This window comes from Triticum aestivum, chromosome 1B, assembly GCF_018294505.1.
Source record: "Triticum aestivum cultivar Chinese Spring chromosome 1B, IWGSC CS RefSeq v2.1, whole genome shotgun sequence".
In the NCBI taxonomy this organism is placed as follows: domain Eukaryota; kingdom Viridiplantae; phylum Streptophyta; class Magnoliopsida; order Poales; family Poaceae; genus Triticum; species Triticum aestivum.
In genome coordinates this window covers 420,074,854-420,100,281 of record NC_057795.1, presented here as the reverse complement: position 1 = coordinate 420,100,281, position 25,428 = coordinate 420,074,854, and the positions used below count along the sequence as shown (strand labels likewise).

Sequence of the window (25,428 nt, the reverse complement as noted above, 5' to 3'; positions counted from 1 at the left end):
TTGTGTCCTAGTGACGAGCAGTTAATGCAAATCAGCAATGCCTGGCAAGAGTACTTGTGGTGGCCCCATTGGAGACAGCGTGGGCAAAGAACTGCCCAATTTTTTGATAAATCCGAAATATCAGCAGCTGAATATTGTGTTTGGGCTAAATTGGCCATGTGCCGGGCTAAAAGGATAGCGGGCCAAGAAGTATGCACGGGGGCATATTTGAAAGTCGAGCGCAGGAAGCATTGCGGTAGCTGCGGATATGGGCTGGTCAGAGGACAATTAAAGGACCCCAATTTAATGAAATTAACCTGCTGATTCTCCTCTAATTTTGCCAAGTGTAAAAAATGCGCAATTAATGTTGCTTGATCAGCGCTGTCAGAGGTCGGATGAACAGGTTGTCCAGAATGATGAACCGAAAATCCATGAAATGAAGAAACCGTGTCCAAGTGGGAAGAGTCCTTCGCAAATTGATGATTCAAAGAACCTTGGGTCGAAGATGAGGATGCCTCCCTGGCATTAGCATTGGAGAACCGCATATGATCCAATGGGGATAAGCCAAACTTGCCCAAAACCATATTGGAGCCAGAGTCTCTCTGGGCACCAGAGTGTAAAAAATTGAGAGAAGGCTTAATAGCCATTGGTCGGCGAGCAGAAATATCCAGAAGCTCTTGATCAGCATGCCAACAAGGAGTCGCAACTGGCGCGGGAGCAAAACGGCCATTGAAAAGATGGAAGTGGCAAACAAAGTCCGGCCAAATTCTGTCCCTCAAGCGATGAATGAAATGCCCCACCTTGTTATTGGCCACAGAGAACTTGAAAGAACGGTCATTGATCTTGGACACACGAAAACCAGAACTAATACCCCCAATGCAACATTGCAACGCAATACCAACCGATTCCTCCGAAAGAACGAAAGAGGCCGAAGAGAAGGAGACCACCAAAAAGAATTCCTTGGAGTCTCGAGAGGGGGAAAAATGGACTGTTGATCCAAACCTTCTTCTCACCTGATCTGCAAGGGCAAGGCCCGGAGCAAAATCCCAATGCAGGAGCCCTTCCATGGGGATCTAGCCTAGAAATCGCCATGGAGCTCAGAGGAGGGGGATAGGGTGGGAGAGGGGTGGGTGGGAGAGGAGCCATCGCAAATTCTATTTCGGGGCTACCACTTTTACATAAAGCATTGTTGTGTTCACACCATTAGAGTTGCTTTAACTCAATTCTTAGAGTAAGGCTCCCCTAGATGTGAGATCCCCCCTTAGAGGGATGAACTAACCTTGGGTTTTGTCGATGATGACTTCATGTAGGTGTTGAAGATGTGGATGCTCAATGTTGATGTAGGTCATTTGGAGCAATCCTTTGGAGTGAGTTGCACTTTCAATACCTACACGGGTTAGTCCCACAAGGAACAAACAAGGATATCCATAGACATAGAGTGATGCACACACAAGATGATGTCCATGAAAGCATTAGGTTACCTTGTCCCTTGTCTTACCAACAAGAGGGTTTGTGACTCCATGAACTAGTGCAAGATGTGGAAGTTGATTGCACTTGTCCTTGCCAAAATTATAAGAGTGAAGTATGTTGGCGGAGTCACCCTCAAGAACTCTCTAGTTCTTCTTCTTCGGGATCCACATCATCTTGATGGGAATCCTTGGAGTTGTAGTCGTACTTTATGAAGTAGAACTTTATGTAGTCTTTGGAACCCACTTGACCAAGGCCTTGGGAGCTTCTTCAAATGCGTCAATCTCCTCTTGAAGCTTATCCTTGCCTTTTTGCTTGTGATCTTGTGGTGGAAGATCATCTTGAGCTTGTGTCCCTTTGAAGGAAGTAGGATCATACTTCTCTTGTTGAGGAACAAACTTCGTCTTGGGGTATTGATCTTCTTCCCACTCAACTCCATTGGCATTGAACTTTCGTTCAAAACCAACACCTTGGTTCTTTCGGTGCCTTCCTTGCTTGCGTACAATTTTCTCGAATTGCTTACTCCCGGCAAGGCTCTTGTAAACACCTTTCTCTATAATTCCCTTCAATAAGCTATTTTCTTGCTCAAGTGTAACTTGGCTAAGAAAATCATTAGTGGAATCAAGAGAACTTCTAGAAGCAACAACATTGGATTTAACATGATTAGTGTTACTACTAGAGGAAGAATCCTTCTTGTTCTTGTTACTAGACTTGACTTGAGGCATGTAAGTAGATAAGAGTAAATGCTTGGCAATGTAAGAAGAACTTTTCTTGCGAAGATCATCATTGATTGCCTTTAAGAACTCATGCTCTTGCTCAAGGTTGAGTTTTTCAAAGCGTAACTTCTCATGAGTCCTTAAAAGTCCTCGATGATCCCCTAAGATAGTTTCATGAGCTAACTTAAGAGTGTTTAGTTCTTTAGTTAGGAGCTCAATCTTCTCCTTATCATTGTCATTCATTTCATCTTGATTAGCATGATTAATTGACGTTTCATCATAGTATTCATCACTAGAGTTGTCAATAAGTAAATCATCATCACCTAACAATTCATCTTCATCACTATTGAAATCAACATACTCGGGGTGTGTTACCTTTGGGCCTTTAGCCATGAAGCATCTTCCAAGTCCTTCATTTGGTGAATCAAATATGTCGTAGGAGTTGGTTGACACAAGTGCTAGACCGGCAACATCTTCATCTTGAGTATGTTCTGAGTCGGAGTGATAGCTTCTCTCGAAGTGATGGTCGGAGTCAGAGCCGGATACCCATTCACCAACATGAGCTTGATGTCTTCGTTTTGTGTAGCTCCTTGATGACTTGTCCTTCCTTTCCGAATCCTTGCTTCTCCGGGATGTTCTTCATTCTTAACGATCATCTCTACTCCCTCTCTCTCTTGGTGGTGATTCTTCTCTTCTACTTATCCTCTTAGGTGATTCTTCTCTTCTTTTGTAGGGAGCCATACACTCATTGTAATAGTGTCCGCGTCTTCCACAATTGTAGCAATTACGCTCTCGACTAGAAGATCTTTTGTCATTGTAGTACCTTGACTTGGAGCTTCTCTCTTTGCTTCTGCTCTTGTAGAACTTGATGAAGTTCTTCACCATTAGGTTCAATTCTTCATTGAAGGTTTGTTTCTCACTTGATGATGTGGGAGCTTCACATGAGGCTTTGTAAGCACCACTTGACTTGTTGTGGAGCTCCTCCTTATTCCTGAGTGACATCTCATGAGCAACAATTCTTCCAATGACCTCCGTTGGCTTGAGATTCTTGTAATTGGGCATCATATGGATCAATGTGCACACGGTATCATATTTTCCATCCAATGCTCTTAGGATCTTCTTGATGATGAGTTTGTCGGTCATCTCTTCACTTCCTAAGCCGGCAATCTCATTTGTAATGAGTGCAAGCCTAGAGTACATTTTAGCGACACCTTCACCATCCTTCATCTTGAACTTGTCAAGTTGACTTTGAAGCACATCCAACTTGGATTCCTTGACGGAGTTGGTACCTTCATGCATATCAATCAAAGTATCCCAAATTTCCTTTTCATTCTCAAGACGGCTGATTTTGTTGAATTCTTCGGGGCACAATCCGTTGAAGAGGATATCACAAGCTTGAGCGTTGTATTGCAGCATCTTCAACTCATCCGCGCTAGCTTCATGGTTCGGTTCTCTCCCATCAAAGAATTCACCTTGCAATCCAATACACACAATAGCCCAAACGACGGGGTTATGTCCAAGAATATGCATTTTCATCTTATGCTTCCAACTAGCAAAATTAGTACCATCAAAGTAAGGACCTCTACGGTGGTAGTTTCCCTCACTAGACGCCATACTCTCCTGGGTTGTGAAACCAAGGCTATGACCACCAAAAGCTATGGAAATCAAAGCAAATGGATACCAAAGCTCTGATACCACTTGTAGGATCGAAAGTATGTCTAGAGGGGGGGGGATTAGACTACTTGACCAAATAAAAACTTATACTTTTCCCAATTTTAGTTCTTGACAGATTTTAGCAATTTAGGACAAGTCAAGCAATCTTAATACGATTCAAGCAAGCATGCAAAGAGTATATGAGCAGCGGAAAGTAAAGCATGCAACTTGCAATAATGTAAATGGAAGGGTTTGGAGAATTCAAACGCAATTGGAGACACGGATGTTTTTGTCGTGGTTCTGATAGGTGGTGCTATCGTACATCCACGTTGATGGAGACTTCAACCCATGAAGGGTAATGGCTACGCGAGTCCACGGAGGGCTCCACCCAAGAAGGGTCCACGAAGAAGCAACCTTGTCTATCCCACCATGGCCATCACCCACGAAGGACTTGCCTCACTAGCGATAGATCTTCACGAAGTAGGCAATCTCCTTGCCCTTACAAACTCCTTGGTTCAACTCCACAATCTTGTCGGAGGCTCCCAAGTGACACCTAGCCAATCTAGGAGACACCACTCTCCAAGAAGTAACAAATGGTGTGTTGATGATGAACTCCTTGCTCTTGTGCTTCAAATGATAGTCTCCCCAACACTCAACTCTCTCTCACAGGATTTGGATTTGGTGGAAAGAAGATTTGAGTGGAAAGCAACTTGGGGAAGTCTAGAGATCAAGATTCATATGGTAGGAATGGAATATCTTAGCCTCAACACAAGTGTAGGTGGTTCTCTCTCAGAAAATGTAAGTTGGAAGTGTAGGTTCGTTCTGATGGCTCTCTCCACGAATGAAGAGGAGGTAGAGGGGTATATATAGCCTCCACACAAAATCCAGCCGTTACACACAACTTGCCAATCTCGGTGGGACCGAATTGAGAGACTCGGTCGGACCGATGCAGCAAACCTAGTGACCGTTAGGATTTTCGGTGGGACCGACATGCAACTCGGTAGGAACGATATGGTTAGGGTTAGGGCATGACGTAATCTCGGTGAGACCGATTACTCAAACTGGTGGGACCGATTTTGGTAATAAGCTAACCAGAGAGTTGGTCAGGTAAACTCAGTGGGACCAGTTCGCTCATTTCGGTGAGACCGAAATGTTACGAAAGGGAAACAGAGAGTTTACATTGCAATCTCAATGGGACCGATCGCTCATCTCGGTAGGACCGGAACGTTACGAAGGGAAACAGAGAGATTACAATCCCATCTCGGTGAGACCGAGATCCCTATCGGTGAGACCGATTTGCCTAGGGTTTGTGGCAATGGCTATGACATCTGAACTCGGTGGTGCCAGATAGAAAGAATCGGTGGGGCCGAGTTTGACTTTTGGTTTAGGTCATATGTGGATGTGAGAAAGTAGTTGAGGGCTTTGGAGCATATCACTAAGCACTTTGAGCAAGAAAGTCATTAAGCAACACCTAATCCCTCCTTGATAGTATTGGCTTTTCCTGTAGACTCAATGTGATCTTGGATCACTAAAATAGAAAATGTAGAGTCTTGAGCTTTGAGCTTGAGCCAATCCTTTTGTCCTTAGCATTTTGAGGGATCCACTTTTCTCATCCATGCCATGCCAATCATTGAGCTTTCCTGAAATATTTATCTTGAAATAGCATTAGCTCAATGAGCTATATGTTGTTAGGAATTACCAGAACCACCTAGGGATAGTTGCACTTTCAGGCGACTTTTAGCTCTGTACGGTGAAGCGCTGCCGGATCGTGAAGACCGTATGCTTGCAACCAAGTAGAGATGCCGTGTTTTTGGTCTTCTATTCGAGGGGTCGTTCGAAGGCGGTTCACGGGGTCGTCATCGATGTTCAAGGGACTGCAAGTACAATCTATACCGACTCGTCTACTTCCGTTGCACTCCCGGAGTCGGTGACGATCGTTGATCCTAACTCTATATGCATCTTCATATTATTCCTGGGTGATTGTAGGGCAATTTTTTTGTTTTCTACTATGTTTCCCAACAGTTTACCAGTTGGAGTAAATGGGAGGATGGATTTTTTAGAGCTAGACTATTGAGGCGGGAAGAAGCTAATAAGAAAAAAAAACCATATAGTATAATGGCTCAAGGTGTGTAAACCTAAAGGTTCAGGAGGGTTGGGAATACAAAAGTTGGCTTTCGGTGAATAAAGCCCTCTTATGCAAGTGGTGGTGGAAGTAATTTGATACCGAGGAGTTATGGAAAACTAGCCTTCTCAATGCATATCAAAGAGGGGAATGCTTGCCTCGGATAAAATCTAAACAAGGTGATTCATAGTTCTGGTCTGATCTTGAAACACAAAGAACACTTCTTCTCATTGTGTTAGTTTATTTTGGGCAATGGTGAAAATGTGAGATTTTGGCCAAACTGGTTGGCATGAGATAAACCTCTTAAAAACAATTCCCAAGATTATATAGCATATTTTTCTGAAGTACTTAGCCAAGTACAACTTAGAAGGACTTTGTTTGGAGATTCTTTGGATTTATGGAACCACATTTGACAAGTTTGTGTCGGTGTGGTCTTGATTGATCAAAAATGTTATACCAGTTAGACACTAACTAATAGTAGGGTTTGGTATTTAAAATCATATTATAGAATCTTGTTAGAGAAGGGGATAAAACACCCACACATTTTCCTTTGGAAAGCTAAACTGCCACCTAGAGTCATGGAATCTATGTGAATAGTTCTTAGGGATGTCACTTTGACCAAGGATAACTTGATTAGAAGATGATGGACTGGGGATAAAAAGTGGCCCTACTTTGGGAAATATGAATCCATTTAACCACTTGTTTTTTGCTCTGTTTCAAGACTGCTTTGGAACATTATGAAATGTGCTTCTAACCTTCATGATATACCTGATGATATATATTTTTATCTAATCATTGCATTGCAACATTTAATGAGATAGAAAAAAACTGGTTACGGTGAGTGTTTCTGTAATCTTCTAGACTATATGGAAATTAAGAAATGGCATTGTTTAAAAAAATAATAAGGTGTCTGGTCGTTGTATTCTCATAAACTTGATGATTAAATAGTTGCATGATTAGAACTCTTGCAAATAAACTTATATAGACAAGGAACCATGAAGTGGGTCATAAGAATGGTTGAGCTGATAGCAAGTGACGTCTTCTAAGCAGCGAGTGGATGGAGGGCTGGGGCCAATAAAATCATGGTCAGATGATGGTGAAGCCTTACTCCTTGCTCTATGTTGTTGTTGGAGACTTTCTTTGCGGATGGCTTACTTTTGGTATTGTTTATGTAGTGTTGACTCTTAAAAACTCTCCTTTAAGTGTGTCGCTTTAGTTAGTCATTCCATGGAGATTGCTTGTAGACTCCCAAGGTTTTATGGAGTTTGTTAGTTGTTGGGTTTTATCTAACCGATGTTTCCTCAATGTGATCTTTGTGTGCTTGTTGGAAGTACTCCTACTTTGTGCCCCTAGATCATACATTGTAGTTTGGTCCTTTTTAATTTCATGTTAGGTGGTCATGGTAGTTGTAATAAAGACATTATGGTTTATAGTAATGAAAATCAAAGAGGGAACTCTCTTTATAAAATAAAGTTTGTCTTGATCAAGAAAATGGAATAGAGACTCAAGGACTGCTACGCCAGTATGGTCCACATCATAAGCCTTTTAAATCACATAATCCATACATCCTTGGCATTCCGATTGAAACACAAATGCTCTGTATCCTCGGGACCATTTGTACAATGTGGGAACTAAAGCAAAGCTCTCGATTGTCTATTGGCGAGCAAAACACGATATAAGAGTTACATGCAACATGCACTAGATAAAAAACACCTCGGGGGACAAGATAATTTCCAAACATTCCCGTCCCCTGTTGAATTAACTGGAAATTGTCCCACCCCATGCCACGACATACCAACCAGCTCTCTCTCTCTCTTTAGAACAACCAACCAATTCTAGGTCAAATATAGAGAGTTTGGGCCCACTTTTTTTTGCAGGTAATACGTGTCTCAGTTATATCATAAAGATAATAGTACAAGCCACGTAGACACCGACATGACACAATTAAAAAGACAACAAAACACTAGTCTTTGCACAAGAAACACCACTCAAGAAGGAAATTTACAACAAAGACCGAAGAATCCCGGAAGCTTGCCACCAACGCCCATCATCTGCCTCCAGCGCCACCACCACAACCACCGAAGAAAAAAAATGATGGATCACCACCTCACGCGAGCTCAACGCGGCTCCATATCCGATATGCAGCTTTGCGGACCTTCAATGTGGCTCACCAAAGGCGAAGCCATTACCGTTGAACGACTGGAGTCAGGGCAACACCCCAGACACGTCACTGAACTCTAGATCTAGCACCCCGCACAACTAAAACGTTAGAGGGGTAAACCGTACTTGCCAGTCATGAACCACAAAACCAACACATGATCTACCATCTTCGAGATGCCGCCGATGGAGACGATAATCAACATCCACTCCTAGACTACCTGCCAAGCTCCACGCCGACGTTGGAGCAAACACCGTCACAACGGCGGAGTTTGAGGATGCCACCGCCGCCACACCATCCTTACTTGAATAGTCTCGTTTCCAAATCCATTCTCAACCATAGGATCGGTGCCTCCTCGGAGAAAGATCTAAAACTGGATCCGACGACCCCCATCGTGACGGAAGAAGCTCTTCTAGTGGCCGGCGAGATCGCCTTTTCTTTCTCCACGGAAGAAATAAAGCTGTTGCTATCCTCTGGCCCCACTTTTCTCCAAAAAAGAAGACTTTGGGCCAAGTGCGCCAGCGTGTCCATACAGTTGCTGCGTTGGCGTGTTGATATACAAGTCAAAAAGAGACCGTGCCTGTGTGTGCAGCTCAAAAAAAAAAGACTGTGTGTACGAGCACGCACGAGCTCCTATTTCTGTGTACACTTGCTGCGTGGGCCGTAGCAGTTACAGGCCCGAGACGGGAAAAAAAGGCGGGAATCGGCGGCTCCCAGATCCACCGCTCACCAAAACTCCGCTCGCCAACGAAATTTTCCCGCCCCCCGCCCGGGCCCGTCCCGCAAAGACCAGCAACTCGGAGGACCGAATGGAAAAAACCACCCACATCTCTTCACTACCACCGCAGGATTCGAAGCCAGGTTCCCTCCCACCCAAACCCTGCGGGGAATTCCTTGCCTTCCTCCTCCGGATCCTAGAGCCGCAGATCCGAGCGCCTCGCCTCCCCTCCCCTCCGATGGATCCCGCCGCCGCCGGCGCGGGCTCGTGGGACACGGAGCTCGCGTGGCACGTCCTCACCGTGCTCCTCCGCATGGGCCGCCCCGCCGCCGCCGCCGAGCTCGCCGCCGTGGCGTCGTCGTCGCCGGCGGGCGCCATGACGCCGCAGCACGTCGAGCGGCTGTGCCATGCCCCCGGATCGCCGCTCCGCTTCTCCGGCGGCACGGTGACTGTTTCCGGAACGGCCGTCGTGGCGTTTCTGAGGTTCCTGGGGTGGGATGTGCCGGCGGTCCCGAGGGCGAGGCTGAGGCCCTCCGACTTGAGGAGCTGGTGCGCGGAGATACCGATTAGGTATGAGCGCAAGCGGAAGGCTCCCGACGCGGACCGCTTCGGCGTGAAGAGGCGCCTCCTGATGGGGGCCGATGCAGGTTGGTCCCATTTGCAGATTTGTACTGGGCGATGGTTTCTCTAGAGCTACTGGTCAGTGTTGCTGAACTCCCGTCTGGGCCAATTTTGTGCAGATTTGGTAGAACCCGAGCAGCAGCAGCCGATTGTGCCAAGTTGTTCCTCAGTTGCTGCTGGAGAGGTACGATTTTTCTTCTTCACTGCTCATGTTCTTCTAAGAATCACCCAAGTTAAGAAAATACTGAAGTGCAGTACCTCCACGACCCATTTCATTTGCTTGCATATGTAGTTGGCTTAGCTGGTATTTGAAATCAATTTGTGTCGAATTCTGAGCGAAGTCCAGTTGTAGAAAATAGCAGTACAGTTTACAGAACCTCACTGTTACACAATGGACAGCACTGTACGGCTGCACTGTGAGTGTGTGTTGGGGGGGGGGATTGCTTATCACAGGCAAATGTAAAGTTTCTTATGCATTTTTTGGCGTTCTATGCATGTACTCCCTCCTTCCATCTATATAGGGCCTAATGCGTTTTTCGATGCTAACTTTGACCAAATATTAGAGCAATAATATATGACATGCAACTTACACAAAGCACACTGTTAAATTCGTCTGTGAAAGGTTCTTTCAATGATATAATTTTCACATTGTGCATGTCATGTACTATTAATCTTGTCAATAGTCAAAGGCGGTCTTAAAAATCTCATTACGCCCTATATAGATGGAAGGAGGGAGTAAGCTTTTGCAATCCATAGCAGTGACATACAATAGCTTTTATTTTACTCCTGTTTGTTGTCATATCTTGGTCAGGTACACCTGGAGGTTATGCAAGATAGGCTTCCTCTAGTTTCCAACATTGCTAAAATTGGTACACCTTGTCTTCAACCTAAACTTAATCAGTCTCTTGGAGTCAGCAACGACAATCTTCTTGGGAACATGGCATCTACACTGACATGGAAGGAGTTGTCCGTTCGTCCATTTAGTGATATTCCTTCCATCTGCGCTGAGAAATCAGAGAACATCCATGCAGTAGTTAATGAAATTAGTAGGATTGGTGAACTGGAAGGAGCACTTTCATATTACAATTGCCGAGTAGAGGATAGTGAGGATCTGGAAAAGAAGCCAAGCCCCCTTCCTATGATAGTGGAGGTGCCTTTAGTTGGAGATACAAAAATATGGCTTGATGAGGATCTAAATCTTTTTCACACAAGACCATGCAGTCCATCTCTCAATTGTGATACACAGTTAGTAGACAGTATAGTAAGAACCAGTGTGGTGCCTGACCAAGCAGCTGTACAAAATGACAGCCCAAATGCTGGACAGGGTGAGGAGATCCCATCTTGTGGTCAGGATGCTAATACTGGTGTTTTCCAGTCTGCTACATGCACCAAAGCAGAACCTCTACTACAGGAACCGATTCATGAAGTGAACAAAAGCTCATGTCAACCATCTCTGGGCACAAAAGTTGACCCGGCAGCATTGCCGCTAGAAGCGACGAGCCATGATTGTATCAACAATGGAAAGTTGAACGTTGTTGCTGAAAATATCGATAGCACAAACCTAAAGGACAGAGAGCAGCTACATAAGAAAGTGGGTACCATTTTTCCGAAGAAGGAGCAAGACAGAAAGATGGTGAAGCAACGGGAGAAGCGCAAGAAAAATGATGCCCTGCCCAAAGAAGATAAGGATCAACTTGCAGAAAATGCTCAAAAGGTTATTTTTGTCTTGCATTATGTTGACATTGCAGTTACTATTTTTTAGCTCCTTCCTCCTTTCTATATTCTTAGGGTCGAATGCATTAGTAATTTTTTATAGCTGTAAATAGCATAAGTCTTGTTCTATTCATCTGATCTTTTTATTAAGTTATGTCCATCTATTGTGTTGCAGGGCCATGCAGAGCCAAAACCACTGCCTAGCTTCAAGGATTTTGTCGTGGAAGAGGAGGAAGGGTCAGGTGAGAGGCCCTATACATTTCTGTTGGAACTGGGATAGTTTTGCTGAATGTTAACTAATATGTCATATTGTTTATTTGCTCAGGAGGTTATGGGATCGTTTATAGGGCTCGGAGAAGCACAGATGGAAAAGTATTTGCCATAAAATGTGCGAACATCAGTCCACTTGTCATATGTACATATTTGTATACAAAGTTCGTTAAATGTATTGGCTGTAGTTTTGATAGTTCATTCATGTTTCTATATTTTTTCTGTGATGTTTTTGTATGAGAAAGGGAATTAACTTGTATGTTTCTACTGCCAGGTCCTCGTGAGAAAGCGCATTCACATCATGTTGACAATGAACGAAAGATGTTGGAACGATTTGGGTACTAAAAAATGCTGCTGCCCTAAATTCCTTATCTTGTCCCCAAAATAACACAGCAGATTTACCGTGTTTTTCTTCTGCAGAGGCAAGAGTTTTGTGATTAGATATGAAGGCTGTTTTAGGAGTGGTGAACTAGACTGCTTTATTCTAGAACATGTTAAGCATGACAGACCAGAGGTTAAAAAAATTGGTGGCCATGAATGTTATTTGTCCTACCAACTTTCGATATGTATTCATATTTTGTTAAGTATTTTCTCTTATCTTTGCAGATTCTCAAAAGAGAAATAAATGTCTTTGAGTTGCAGTGGTATGGGTATTGTCTGTTCAAAGCTCTTTCAAGCTTGCATAAGCAGGTTCGGTTTGATTGCATGTTACCTTCATTAACTGTTGAGTTCTGCGTGCCGCTAGGATTAACCCCCAGCTAATCCTGAGTACCTGATATTTCTGCTCCCAGGGAATAGTGCATAGAGATGTGAAACCTGGAAACTTCCTCTTCTCTCGTGACCAGACAAAGGGATATCTTGTTGACTTCAACTTAGCAAGTGTTAGTGCGTGTATTGCTTGCCCTCGTTTCTTTGATGCTTCTTTCCTGCAGTAGATGCTAATGCCATTTTTGCTATTGTGCCCCCCCCCCCCCCCCCCCCCCTGAAATTCCATGCAGGATGTTCACCATAAGTTCTTGAAAAGCAGTAAGTTCACCTTCTAATATTGAATTACTGTTTATTTTGTGGTGCACTTAAACCATTGATTGCTTTTGCTCATCCCTATTTAGGATTCTCCACACCAAATGTATTATATTTCACAACATTTTCCTCCATGCTACAGTGCTTTGAACCTTTTTCACTTTGGGATATACTTGTTTGTCGTTAAAAAAATTGAATCAAATGAAACACAAACATCTCCAGTAGTTGTCCAAAATTAGAATCATTAAGCCGTGTCACTGTATTTTTGTCCAAAAAGCATTCTCCTGGCAATGGTTCTGAAAAGTCATTAGCTTGAGCAACCAAATGATGGCACAAGATACCTGAGTGAAAAGCTACTTAAAAAATATGAGTTTGAAAGGTGTCATGAGAAGATTTTCACCATGGTCTCGAAAGAGAATAAAAAGTTCCGCTTCATGCCACCTTTGCTAATCGTTGTTAGAAATCACTATGAAACAGGGCCAACAAAAAGATTCAACAAAGAATAAGTCAGTGTAGTGGTGTCAGTCTCTGATTCATTAGAAGTTTTTGTTACCTAGGTAGGATTACATGAATTCTTATTCAATGAATTTGTAGTTGTTTAAATTGTTATATGTCGTGTGTGACTGCAGACTGAGATATGACTTTTGTTGATCAGGTAAATCTGAGACAATGTCATGTGGGAAGGATACCGCATCTCAATCTTCGTTGAAATCTTCTCTAGTGATTCATGCCAAAGAAGCAGCAACCGACTCAAAACAACCTCTTGGGCCCAAGAGGAAAAGATCAAATAAAATCCCTGTGGGCAGTGATCCTAGGGTTGACAATAAAAGTAGGCATGGTAGCCAACCTGCTGATGGATCTGGTGTAACCTCGGCCAAGGATCCTACAAGCGTGAAAACACCATTAGACAGGTTAAAGCAGCCAATGCCTTACAGAGGGCGGAAGGAATTAATGAGCTTCTTGCAGGAGGCAATGGACAGTCCCAAACAAAATATACCGGCAGCTCCAGTTTCCCATAGGAAGAGGGTTGCTGCTCCTGTGGGTAGTGTGGATCGGAAGTTATTTGTACTTACTCCAATGCCCCTGCGTTGTGATGGTAATGCTGTTCCTGGTTCTGGGACGATTAACAGCAAAGGTATGCTTTTCCATTGAACAGTGTTAGACCTTGTACATTGAATCCAGTGACCTCAGGTGTTGAGTGATCTAACTAATTGGTTCTTGCAGGAAATGGAAAGCAGCGAAGAGAAGGTCCATGTGTTGGAACTAAAGGATTCCGAGCTCCAGAGGTTTGATGTAGTTCCTACCTGAGAGTTTTTCGGCTTTGAGGTGTCACATATTGAATGGCTGTTTTTTCCTTCAGGTTCTTTTGAGATCTTCTCATCAGAGTTGCAAAGTTGATGTCTGGTCGGCTGGGGTGACACTCCTGTACTTCATAATCGGCAAGGCACCTTTCGGCGGAGATCCTGAACAGTGAGTTAGCTGGCTCATTTTCAAAGCTTTGCTTCCCTGAGTTAAAGAGCACGCTAACCTGGTGGCATATGTTGAACAACAGGAACATGAAAGAAATAGCGAAGATCAGAGGCAACGAAGAATTATGGGAAGTAGCAAAACTGCACAATTGCGAATCTTCCTACCCACAGGTACGCAAAGTCAACCGATCGACACATTGACACCCTATGAACTGATCACTGAATCAGTCACCCTGCCTTTGTCCTCCAGGAGCTATTTGATGTCAAATTGCTTCAGTCGGTGGATCTCAGGGAGTGGTGCATGGCCAACGCCCGCAGGCCGGAGCTCCTCGAGCAGGTCCCAGACTCGCTGTTCGATCTGGTCGACAAGTGCCTGGCGGTAAACCCCAGGTGCAGGATCACATCGGAGGATGCTCTGTCACACGAGTTCTTGGCTCCGTGCCGTGAAAGCCTCAAGAAGAACGCGCTTAGGATTAGGTCAGCATCAGCTTCTCACCCTCCTCCCTGCTTGCCTCGAGATGCCATGGTTAACGCCAACGAGTTGTAGCACTCGTTTCAGACCTTACTTGACCTGTTTTGACCTGAGTAAGCTTAAGCTGAAACTGGTAACTGACGTGTCGTGTGTGGCTGTGTGCCAATAGCTTGTTTATCTGTTTATTACTGCTGTAAATGCTGTACTTAAAAAATGTAACAATCTAATGTTCCCGTGTGCTGACAAGGTTGTTATTATGACGTGTTGCCTGATTCACGTATGAAGTTCCTCGTGTTACTATGGAAATTCAACCGATTTCTGTGAAATTTACATGCTTGAAACACATTTTCTCGGTGTGCCTAGTAACAAAGAGCTTAGGATGCGTGGTTTTGTTGACCGGTGGTCGTTACAGGGTTCAAAGATGCAACCGGTGCTTCCGGTATGAGAAAAAAGTCTTCTCGTTCTTGAATATAGAAAAGTACAAACACACAGAATTTCCTCAGAAATACGTAGCGCACAAGTGTCTTCGCGTGGCATGACACAGCATACGTGGAGCCTCATCTGATCACAGGCAAGGCTTGCCCTGTCATCCAATCCACCACCACCAGCGGTGTAGTACAAGATTGCAGGTTTCAGCTTCTATTTCCTCACTTTTCGCAAAAAAAAAGCTTCTATTTCCTCACTGACTACGTGTCCTACAACGCCTTCGCATACCCGCATCGCATGATCCTCTCATCTTCTTATCCAGCCCCGGACGAAACTGCTTGCGCGTACCCGGTCAAAACTCTCGACGGTTCGCCACTCGCCTTCAATTTTGATTCTTTCATCATCCATGGAGCCTGCAGATTTCATATCCAGTAGACAGTGACTGAAATCGGACTCATCGCTGTCCGGGTGTTGTTTTATGACCGAAGGTGATGTTTTTGACCAACAGTAGCGAGCACATATGATGTGATGTGATGTGCTGCAACCCGACGATGACTTTTACAGCGTCGTGTGCAGCGAAATTCACCCTTTTATCGTGGTGGAAGTGAGCGCAAATTTTGCGTGTGTTCTGAAACAGGCGGTAGTAAAAGTGCTACGATTACGATTTAACGGGTGATGAAACCCGCGAGCGAACCCGGCCCGACAAGCAGGACTCCATCATCAACAAGGCAGCGAGGGAGGGAGGACGTGGAGAAAAGAAAAGAGCAGCAACCAACCAGCCAAAGCGACGCAACGCAAACGCAACCGGGACTGACTGAGCCGACGAAGCATCTGGGCCACGCCGCCACAAAAGGCAAGGCAAGGGAAAGCCTCGATGCCTCCCCTCCTCACCTCACCCGCCTCCCTCTCCTCCTCCCCCCTCCGCCTCGCCTCCCGCCTCGGCGCCGCCGCCCTCCGTCCCACCCCCTCCTCCTCGTCCCGCAGCCGTCGTTTCCTCGCCCCCACCCAAACCGCGGCGCCGGGAACCACCACCAGCGGCGGGTTCGCGGCGATGAGCTGGCTCGGGAAGCTGGGGCTGGGCGGCGGGGGAAGCCCGCGCGCGTCGGAGGCGTCCGCGGCGCTGGCGCAGGGGCCCGACGAGGACAAGCCGGCGCCCGGGAGCGAGTTCGCGCAGTTCGGGGCCGGCTGCTTCTGGGGCGTGGAGCTGGTGTTCCAGCGCGTGCCCGGGGTCACCCGCACCGAGGTCGGCTACAGCCAGGGCGCCTTCCACGACCCCACCTACGAGGACGTCTGCACCGGCGCCACCGGCCACAACGAGGTCGTTCGCGTCCAGTACGACCCCGCCGCCTGCAAGTACGACGACCTCCTCGAAACCTTCTGGGCGCGCCACGACCCGACCACGCCCAATCGCCAGGTCCGTCGCCACTCGGCCACACAGCCTGATTGCTGATCCCCTCAATTTTGCTTTTTGATTCCTTTTCTGTGGCTTAGAGTGTGAGGATATGGACTTCAGGATTGGCGAAATTTTTTCTGGACATTACGAATTTATTACTGAGAAAATATCTTTAGAATTTTTGGGAATATAATTGCTGAATTATTTCATTATTAGAACAGAAACAAATTATTGCAAAATTGACAAATAAAAAAAAGTCGTCGCCTGAGAGATTCGAACTCTCGCGGGGAAACCCCATGTACTTAGCAGGCACACGCCTTAACCACTCGGCCAAAGCGACGTTTGCGTTCTTTCTGGCGTCAGTTCTACACAGCAAGACGTGAACTAGAACATACACCTCAAACTCATTATCGAACCTTGTCATTTTTATACGGATTTGGGCAATCTTTTACATAGTGTCAGTGCACCTGTGTTACAAGCCTACATCCGTGAACCCGGCAGCGAGCCAAGCACGCCCGGAGAGCAGTAGCACTTTGGGCATTTGATGTGTACAGTCTGCGATTGTGTGTATAGTAGAGGTCTGCAAACTTGTTGTCCACCTTTTACATTTTGAGCGGAATAGGCATAGCATCGGACACTAGCAGTGTTCCTGACTAATTTTCAGAGGAACTACTTAGCTAAACACTCTTTAGCGGTTAGTACCACAGTGGTATTGTCATTTGTGCAGTTTTGCGTTAAGCTAATCAGTGTCACGAGAGTGGTGGTAATCTTGGCTGTAAGACTCAGCTGCAGAATCCATTTGGTATGAAGAATTTTACTAACTGTATGGAATCTGATACCTTGACTGATCAGTCATTATGCCTGTTGGTGCCCTTTATTAAGTGATATTTCAAACTAGCTCGTAGCCTTTTGAACCTCTGATGTGAACTTACTTGAATCTCTGAATATTACCCCGAAGCTCATTTGATTGCGAGCAATGGAACTTGCTTCTGCACATTTGTATAAGCCCATTTCTCAGGGCCTCTTTGATTCAAAGGATTTTCATAGGAATTTTAGAGGATTGGAATCCTCATGATTTTTCGTACGTTGGTGGTTTGATTCCTAGGGTTGATTCCTAGGATTTGTTTCCTAAGGATTCTTTGGTTCAAAGGATTTTCATAGGAATTTTAGAGCATTGGAATCCTTAGGATTTTTCCTAAGTTGGTCGTTTGATTCATAGGGTTGAATCCTAGGAATTTTTCCTGATGATTCCTTTGTACTTCCATAGGAATTTTAGCATCCACTCACAAACCTCTTGGTAAGAGTCCTTTGTTTTTACTGTGATGCTATCAAACAAACCAAAATCCTGTAGGATTCAAATGGGTATGACATTACAGCGTATGTTTTTTTTCTATTCCTGCGTTTTTGGACTTCTGCTAATCAAAGAGGCCCTGTTCCAACAAACGGCGACACGTCAGTTCACGTCAGTTCCTTTTCTTAAAGGTTCATTACTTGTGTTTCTGATCATATACATTTCTGAAATATGTACATGCAGGGGGGCGACGTCGGAACCCAGTACAGGTCAGGGATCTACTACTACACATCAGAGCAGGAGAAGGCGGCGCTCGAGTCTATGGAGAAGCAGCAGAAGGTTCAGAACCGGAAGATAGTCACTGAGATCCTCCCCGCGAAGAGGTTCTACAAGGCGGAGGAGTACCACCAGCAGTACCTTGCGAAGGGCGGTCGCTTTGGCTTCAAACAGTCCACGGAGAAGGGCTGCAACGACCCCATCCGCTGCTACGGATGAACGAGCCTGGTGACCTGACCAGCATGGAAGCACACAAGCAGCAATGTTATAGTCGAGAACGCTGCCTGAATAATGGTGGATGTCAGCCGAATTTCACTACAGTTTTCCTAGCTTGTGCTGTTACATACAAAGGATTGTAAGAGAGAAGAAAGTTATTACCATTATTCCTTATTAGTGTTGAATTACCATTGTAATTTAGTGTTGAATTGCCATCATCCTTAGGATAAATTATGGCCTGGGTAATAAAGTTCATTTTAATTACGAAAATGATGTTATCAGAGTTAGCAGGCCTGGTTAGACCCTCTGTCCCAAATTACTTGTCACATACTTCCTCCGTCCGAAAATACTAGTCATCAAACTGGACAAAAAGAGATGTATCTAGAACTAAAATACATCTAGATACATTCCCTTTTATTTATTTTGATACAAGTATTTTCGAACGGAGGGAGTAGATGGGTGAAATGGGTAGAAATAGATGTATTTAGAGCTAAAAATATGTCGAGATACAACCATTTCCGCATCAAGTAATTCAAGACGGAGGGAGTAGTTACAACGCGGTTTGTTCAAAACTAAAGGATGGCAATATTACAGTGGGTACTCGATCCACATGGTTAAGGTATGGGCATATTTTTGGCAATGCCCAAACTCTATCCAGCTAGTGATGTGTACGCCTGAACCCTACCTAATTATCTTATATATATATTTTACTTCGCAAGCGGAGGAGCCCCTGACCATGTATCATAGGCAGCCACACACTTGATCGTTATGATATGAATGAGACACGTATTATCATGTAAAAAAAAAAAAGCAGATAGTTTTTGGTGGCGAGCCGCACACACAACCTCGGCCTTTTCTCACTTCTATTCTCCTGTCACTGTCAAGCAAACATGGTGCAACTCTTAAGTAGCAGACTCACGCATGCGTAGCCGGCCTGTCATGCTAGCCACTAACAGAATGACCCACACGACCTAGCATGCAGGGAACGAGCCCACGATCTAACTATCAACTAACTCCATGCGCACGCAACGCGCTCCCACGCGCACACCGCGTTCGACGGCAACGGAAATGCCAATGCATCTGGCTAGCTAACGTGACGGTACCATCACGCCATACATACACACACACGCCACACATCCGCTGCGTCCCGCCTGTCCCGCGCGCACCTGACGCGCACGACAAGCCCGACACCACCTGTGATGCCCCCGATTCAATCGTACACTAATCATACATGCAAACGTGTACGATTAAGATCAGGGACTCACGGGAAGATATCACAACACAACTCTAAAATAAAATAAGTCATACAAGCATCATAATACAAGCCAGGGGCCTCGAGGGCTCGAATACAAGTGCTCGATCATAGACAAGTCAGCGTAAACAACAATATCTGAGTATAGACATAAGTTAAACAAGTTTGCCTTAAGAAGGCTAGCACAAACTGAGATACAGATCGAAAGAGGCGCAGACCTCCTGCCTGGGATCCTCCTAAACTACTCCTGGTCGTCGTTAGCGGCCTGCACGTAGTAGTAGGCACCTCTGGTGTAGTAGGAGTCGTCGTCGACGGTGGCGTCTGGCTCTTGGGCTCCAGCATCTGGTTGCGACAACCAGTTAAAAAGGAAAGGGGGAAAAAGGGGAGAAAAACAACCGTGAGTACCCATCCAAAGTACTCGCAAACAAGGATCTAAACTACATATGCATGGTTATATGTGTAAAGAGGCAATATCGGTGGACTAAACTGCAGAATGCCAGAATAAGAGGGGGATAGCTAGTCCTATCGAGGACTACGCTTCTGGCAGCCTCCGTCTTGCAGCATGTAGAAGAGAGTAGATTGCAGTCCTCCAAGTAGCATCGCATAGCATAATCCTACCCGGCGATCCTCCCCTCGTCGCCCTGTGGGAAAGCGACCACAGGGTTGTCTCTAGAACTTGTCTGCGTGTGTTCTATTAAGTATCCAGTTCTAGTTGTCATAAGGTCAAGGTACAACTCCGGCTCGTCCTTTTACCGAGGGACACGGCTATTCGAATAGATAAACTTCCCTGTAGGGGTGCACCACATAACCCAACACGCTCGATCCCATTTGGCAGGACACACTTTCCTGGGTCATGCCCGGCCTTGGAAGATCAACATGTCGCAGCCCTACCTAGGCCTAACAGAGAGGTCAGCACGCCGGTCTAACTCATATGGCACAGGGGTCTGGGCCCATCGCCCATTGCACACCTGCATGTTGTGTGGGCGGCCAGAAGCAGACCTAGTCTCCCTAATACAAGAGCAGGCGTTCCAGTCCAATCCGGCGCGCGCCGCTCAGTCGCTGACGTCTAGAAGGCTTCGGCTGATACCACGACGTCAAGTGCCCATAACTGTTCCCGCGTAGTTGGTTAGTGCGTATAGGTCGGTGGCCAGACTCAGATCAAATACCAAGATCTCGTTAAGCGTGTTATTTTGAAGTAACCGCGGACGCCGACCAGGGCCAGGCCCACCTCTCTCCTAGGTGGTCTCAACCTGCCTTGTCGCTCCGCCACATAGTAACAGTCAGGGGCCATCGGGAACCTAGGCCCACCTCTACCAGGATGGAGCCACCTGTCCTTTCAGCCCCCACATCGGAATCACTTGTGGGTACTCAACGAGCCAACCGACTTTAGTCACCATCTGTATAGTATGTATGTATGTATTGTATATACCCGTGATCACCTCCCGAGTGATCACGGCCCGATAGTATAGCAAGGCAGACTGACAAGAATGTAGGTCCAATTATGATAAACTAGCATCCTATACTAAGCATTTAGGATTGCGGGTAAGGTATCAACAACTGTATCAACAATGACAGGCTATGCAACAGAATAGGATCGATCGAAATAGTAATATGCTATACTACTCTAGTGCAAGCAGTAGAGAGAAGAATAAGCGATATCTGGTGATCAAGGGGGGGGGGGGCTTGCCTGGTTGCTCTGGCAAGGAGGGGGTCGTCAACTCCGTAGTCGAACTGGGCACCAGCAGCGTCGGTCTCGTAGTCTACCGGAGAGAAGAGGGGGAAGAAACAGTAAATACAATGCACACATAAGCATGACGATGCATGACATGATAATGAGCGGTGTTAGGTGGGCCCTAACGCGGTAGTAGGTGATACCGGCGAAGGGGGGAAACATTCGGGAAAGTATCCCCGGTGTTTCGCGTTTTCGGACAGAAGAACCGAAGGTGAAATGTTGCAGGTTCACTATGCTAGGGACGCGTGGCGGACGAACGAGTTGCATATCCAGATCGTCTCGTCGTTCTGAGCAACTTTCATATACAAAGTTTTTTCATCCGAGCTACGGTTTATTTTATATTAATTATAAAATATTTAATCATTTTTAGAATGTATTTAATTATTTTTAATTCACTATTTTATGGAACTATAATTTGATTTGTTATTTGAATTTATATGTGAACTAATTTTGAAACGAGCGAGGTTTAGCAAATTTTTAATTACGATAACCTGGCATCTTTAACAGGGGTTTACTGTAGCTTAACTATCAGGGTGTCACAATTATCCTCTACTACAAGAAATCTCATCCCGAGATTTAAGATGCATAAGGGGGAAGGTTCTGGTTACGAAATTCTAGCGAATGTTCTTGGTCTTAGTTGCTCTCCTCAAGGAGGTCGATCCATAACGCGGATGTCTTCATAACTCAGCCTGAGGTCATCATGATAAGGTCGACATCCTTCGGAAACTCCATCGTACTTACGAAAAGGATAAGGGGTAGCTTCGGAAGAACGGAACTCTACAAGGTGGCTATCTGGTTTATAACTCGGGGAATGTGGTAAAAGTAACTCTCGAGTTAAAACTTAAAGATATCGAGAGCAAGGTAAGATGGTACCATGAGAAGTTTCAAGTGGATTGGCAATCGTTCGATGTCTGAAACAAAGTGCAATAGGGGTCCAGAGCAACGAGATTAAGTATTGCGTCTGTTACCAGAATAGATCACTAGGACGGTGGCCCATGAATTACGTACGAGGCCACACGCGAGGAATAACTTGGGAAACCGGGGTGTGCAGGAGAGTCAGGTTTCGATCCTGTGGAACTGTGGGTTATGGGCCCACCATGTGGGTTAAAAGTAGGAAGACGATGACGTCTTACACGATCATGTAAGCAAGGCATGTCAGAGGATAGCCTATCAGTTATGTCGACAACAACATCAATACCAACGGCGAGGGACGAAGAGAACCATTTTCTTGCTCGTTGAAACGAGGCGGGCCAATAGGCAAAGTTCTCGTCCATCGGTGGCTACCGGAATGTCATTAATTATAGTAACAGGGTCTTGCTGACATAATTGTACACCGAGGTGTTTACTTAAGCAGGAAAATATTTCTGCTTGGATCATATAAATCACAAGAAAGGTTAAACAAAAAAATGGAAAGGAAAAATATGTTTAAACACATGTTTCAGGGGTATATCCTTCCCAAGTACAAGCAGAGCATGATATCCGTGACAAGATATAATGTAGAAAACCCTTTAGGTAAGGGGAGAGAAATTTTATGACATTACCCATACAATGGTGTTTGGATAATTGAGCAAGAAACATTTAGCATTGGGCTTCAAATGTTCTTGTTGAAAATCTGAGTACCACTGACATGCTTCGAGATAGCATTGACATGGCCATCAAGTAAGGGTCAGAATTTGGATGCACAAAGAATCCATCAGGAACAACTTATAGAATGAGTCTTACGGTTTCCTCATGGAAGAATCGCTAACCTTGTTAAGAAGGGAACTATAACAATAGGTCCTACGGCCAGGTGTGCTAGGCATGACATCACCTTTCTGGGTCATAAAAAGACCAATGTTATAACCCTTGGAAATATCTTCTAACCATCATATATGTCCGAGGTTCGGATCTGATTGGTGTCAGGATACCTACGACTTGGGATGCCTGAGAAAAAAGGTGCAACACAAATTGATGAGATGATAATGTAAGATTCTCGGGAAATGAACTATGGAAGCGAGTTCCGAAACAAGAGTTCATCATTAAATCAAGGAGAGGTGAGGAGGTGGCTGATTGACTCAGCGACAATTCATTGAGGTTTTCAAAAGATGGATTTCCACACTTATGTGAACAAGGAGATAACATTTGTCAGATCAAATGATATAATGAGGTATGCTGGAGGAAAACATACACAGTTAAACATTGGTTGAAAGGTGCACCTGAAATATGGGCTTAGGTAGCATGATCAATGTTAGAATGGTGATCCGATAACCAATGGTCTAAGAATGAAATATCGACCATTAACTTCAAAGTAATAGGGATGCTAGAAGTTTTGAAGTCGCACGTCATAGTTCGATTGTCGGTTTTCTGGTTAGGAACAACAAGAGGTCCAAGAAGGAATGATGATGGTGATAAGCATTACTTGTATCAAGAATTCTCAGGAGGTGGTGAAATTCCCACGACATTCTTGACATAAAAGGTGGTAATATCCAAGGTAAAGAAGAACAATGTTGGGTAGCAAGGAACTCAAGGTATAACACAAAACCCGAACAAGTTTGTGTTGGAGGGAAGGCAATAAAGTGGCCGATGATAACACAACTCTTCGAGGGCAAGGATGGCAATTGATATCCTGGAAGAGCTCATAAGGTTGATGAAGATCACGACACATTTGTCGAGAGATTTCATGAAGATGTAATCAATCAGCAACGACATCAAGCCAAAGGAATGATGAAGCAAAAGGTTATTGGAACCATGGGTACGACACAAACTCGAAATCAAGCTTGTTGTTCAAGGCGAAATGATATGATGAGGAAAATTGACATAAGCTTAGCTCATCATCAAAAATTGTGCTCCGGAAGAAGGACCAGGTAGCACAGTTAAAATTAGCACGATAATAATGTAGCCAATCAGGCTAGGAATGACGTGATGGGGTATTAAAATTCTCAACAACAAAGTACCGGGAGTACTGAATCTCAGTGTTGATTTGATTCACAACCTAGTGTTTTCGGTTGACGACAACCCAGAACCCGTGGAGTGACTATGACGGGGAAAGGTATTACTTCATCAGAAATTCATAAGAGGAAGTGCAATGGGTTGATATCCTTGAGATACCAGGGGGTAATACTCGAAGGTAGAGTAGAATAGATGCTTGACAGGTGAAATAAGGTGCAGAAGACCAGTAATTTAACTTGTCTGAGAAACGGGATCAAAGAAGAACAATATGGCCGGAACCACGATTGTAAAAGATCAAATCCCATATATAAGATGAACTTATACCAAGGGGATAATTAATTTAAGAGAAGATTCCATGATAAGATCTACATCGTGTCCATGGGCATGAACACAAAGTTCAAGGTCGACTCCCACTTCTTCAATGCATAACCTTTCATTCATTACTAAAAAAATGATTTGAGTGCAAGGACCTACCTGGTGAATTACCAGAGGAGTATGAACCTTGGAAAACTTTCGGGTTCACATAGATTAAGGAAGGCATAGGTTCAACCCATCGGGTCATCTTAGAAACTTATACCACAAGCTTCAAGAGAAAATATCACCAACTCAAGAGCAAAGCATGGTTGGCCAAAACAAAGAATACGATTTACCAATGGTATTATGTATCAGGAAGAACTTCTCGAGATTTTTGGATACAAAGGACATTGTCGGATGATAATTCATCAAAGGACCCGACGGTCCATAACGGAGCTGATGTGAGCATTGGTACTCAACCAGATGAAGAGAGAATGCAAGGTGATCAGTTTGTAGAAACAACTGACTACTTCAAAGCTCAATTGCAAAGGAATTATGAATTTCAAGACAAGGGATTAAAAGCAATGCTCTGATTAGGGATGGATAAGTTGAATAGCCTTAGGGGTACAATCGATGGCAATTTGATTGGTCAAGATCCAGCTCATGTTTGAGATGACGTCTGAGCCGAAAGGATGAATTCTAGGATCCGATTGAGGATGGCGAGCATTCACAACATATTGAATCAATGGACTCAAAATTATAGTGACAAAGGTTGCCAATAAGATTACTATACTTATGGGATTAACCATAATGCAAGCAAGCAAGAATTTCATGAGCAATAAGATGCTAAGGATATTCGAAAGATCGAATATTATTTCAAAGACCTTAGTGAAACACATAAACAACTGGGGATGGGCGGATACTCGACAAGTGCGAGGATTTATTTGTAGGGGTATTCATATGGCAAAGAACTGCAAGGCAGTAGGCACAAAGTATTCTCGGAACAATAGATAAAACTTTGGGGTATCTTGCAATAACAAGATCAACGGGGGATGAACGTATGAATGACAAGTGTAAGTAGTTATCCATAAGGATTTATCGATGGTCGAGAATAGCAAAAGTGGTGGGCACAAAGTCTCGAGAGGATATCAAAGAGTATCTTCGGAATCTTCTGGTGAAGCAGGCCATCATCTGAAATGAAGGGGCTCTCCGGGAGAAAGTATTTACGAGAACCTAGAGTTA

The 25,428-nt window shown here is 44.7% G+C and overlaps 2 protein-coding genes and 1 non-coding gene across 4 annotated transcripts; 2 read left to right on the top strand and 1 right to left on the bottom strand.

Annotated features, from left to right (window-relative positions):
* Positions 1-8,926: 8,926 nt before the first annotated feature.
* LOC123128256 (probable serine/threonine-protein kinase cdc7) lies at positions 8,927-14,638 on the top strand. Of its 2 annotated transcripts, none has more exons than XM_044548224.1 (15): positions 8,927-9,460; positions 9,554-9,618; positions 10,246-11,148; positions 11,323-11,389; positions 11,473-11,535; positions 11,692-11,755; positions 11,838-11,931; positions 12,024-12,107; positions 12,209-12,304; positions 12,416-12,443; positions 13,093-13,572; positions 13,662-13,723; positions 13,798-13,907; positions 13,990-14,077; positions 14,157-14,638. In XM_044548224.1, exons 1-15 carry the CDS (start codon positions 9,052-9,054, stop codon positions 14,451-14,453), a joined length of 2,910 nt encoding a protein of 969 aa, XP_044404159.1. In that variant the 5' UTR covers positions 8,927-9,051; the 3' UTR covers positions 14,454-14,638. The 2 variants fall into 2 exon arrangements, with proteins under 2 accessions (XP_044404159.1, XP_044404167.1); XM_044548232.1 differs by having other exon boundaries at positions 8,930-9,460; positions 12,209-12,298.
* A 919-nt stretch (positions 14,639-15,557) lies between these two features.
* Positions 15,558-18,250, top strand: LOC123128267 (peptide methionine sulfoxide reductase A4, chloroplastic). The gene is made up of 2 exons (XM_044548236.1): positions 15,558-16,218; positions 17,732-18,250. Exons 1-2 carry the CDS (start codon positions 15,679-15,681, stop codon positions 17,981-17,983), a joined length of 792 nt encoding a protein of 263 aa, XP_044404171.1. The 5' UTR covers positions 15,558-15,678; the 3' UTR covers positions 17,984-18,250.
* TRNAS-GCU (transfer RNA serine (anticodon GCU)) lies at positions 16,456-16,537 on the bottom strand. The gene has a single exon. It is a non-coding gene; the product is annotated as a tRNA-Ser (tRNA).
* Positions 18,251-25,428: the final 7,178 nt, after the last annotated feature.

What these genes read in the sequence shown, in the direction of transcription:
- LOC123128256 (XM_044548224.1), top strand. Translation starts at nt 9,052, where the DNA reads ATGGATCCCGCCGCCGCCGGCGCGGGCTCGTGGGACACGGAGCTCGCG. An exon ending in CCTGATGGGGGCCGATGCAG is followed by an intron (nt 9,461 to 9,553) that starts GTTGGTCCCATT and finishes AATTTTGTGCAG; the next exon opens with ATTTGGTAGAACCCGAGCAG. An exon ending in TGGGACGATTAACAGCAAAG is followed by an intron (nt 13,573 to 13,661) that starts GTATGCTTTTCC and finishes TGGTTCTTGCAG; the next exon opens with GAAATGGAAAGCAGCGAAGA.
- LOC123128267 (XM_044548236.1), top strand. Translation starts at nt 15,679, where the DNA reads ATGCCTCCCCTCCTCACCTCACCCGCCTCCCTCTCCTCCTCCCCCCTC. An exon ending in CGACCACGCCCAATCGCCAG is followed by an intron (nt 16,219 to 17,731) that starts GTCCGTCGCCAC and finishes ATGTACATGCAG; the next exon opens with GGGGGCGACGTCGGAACCCA.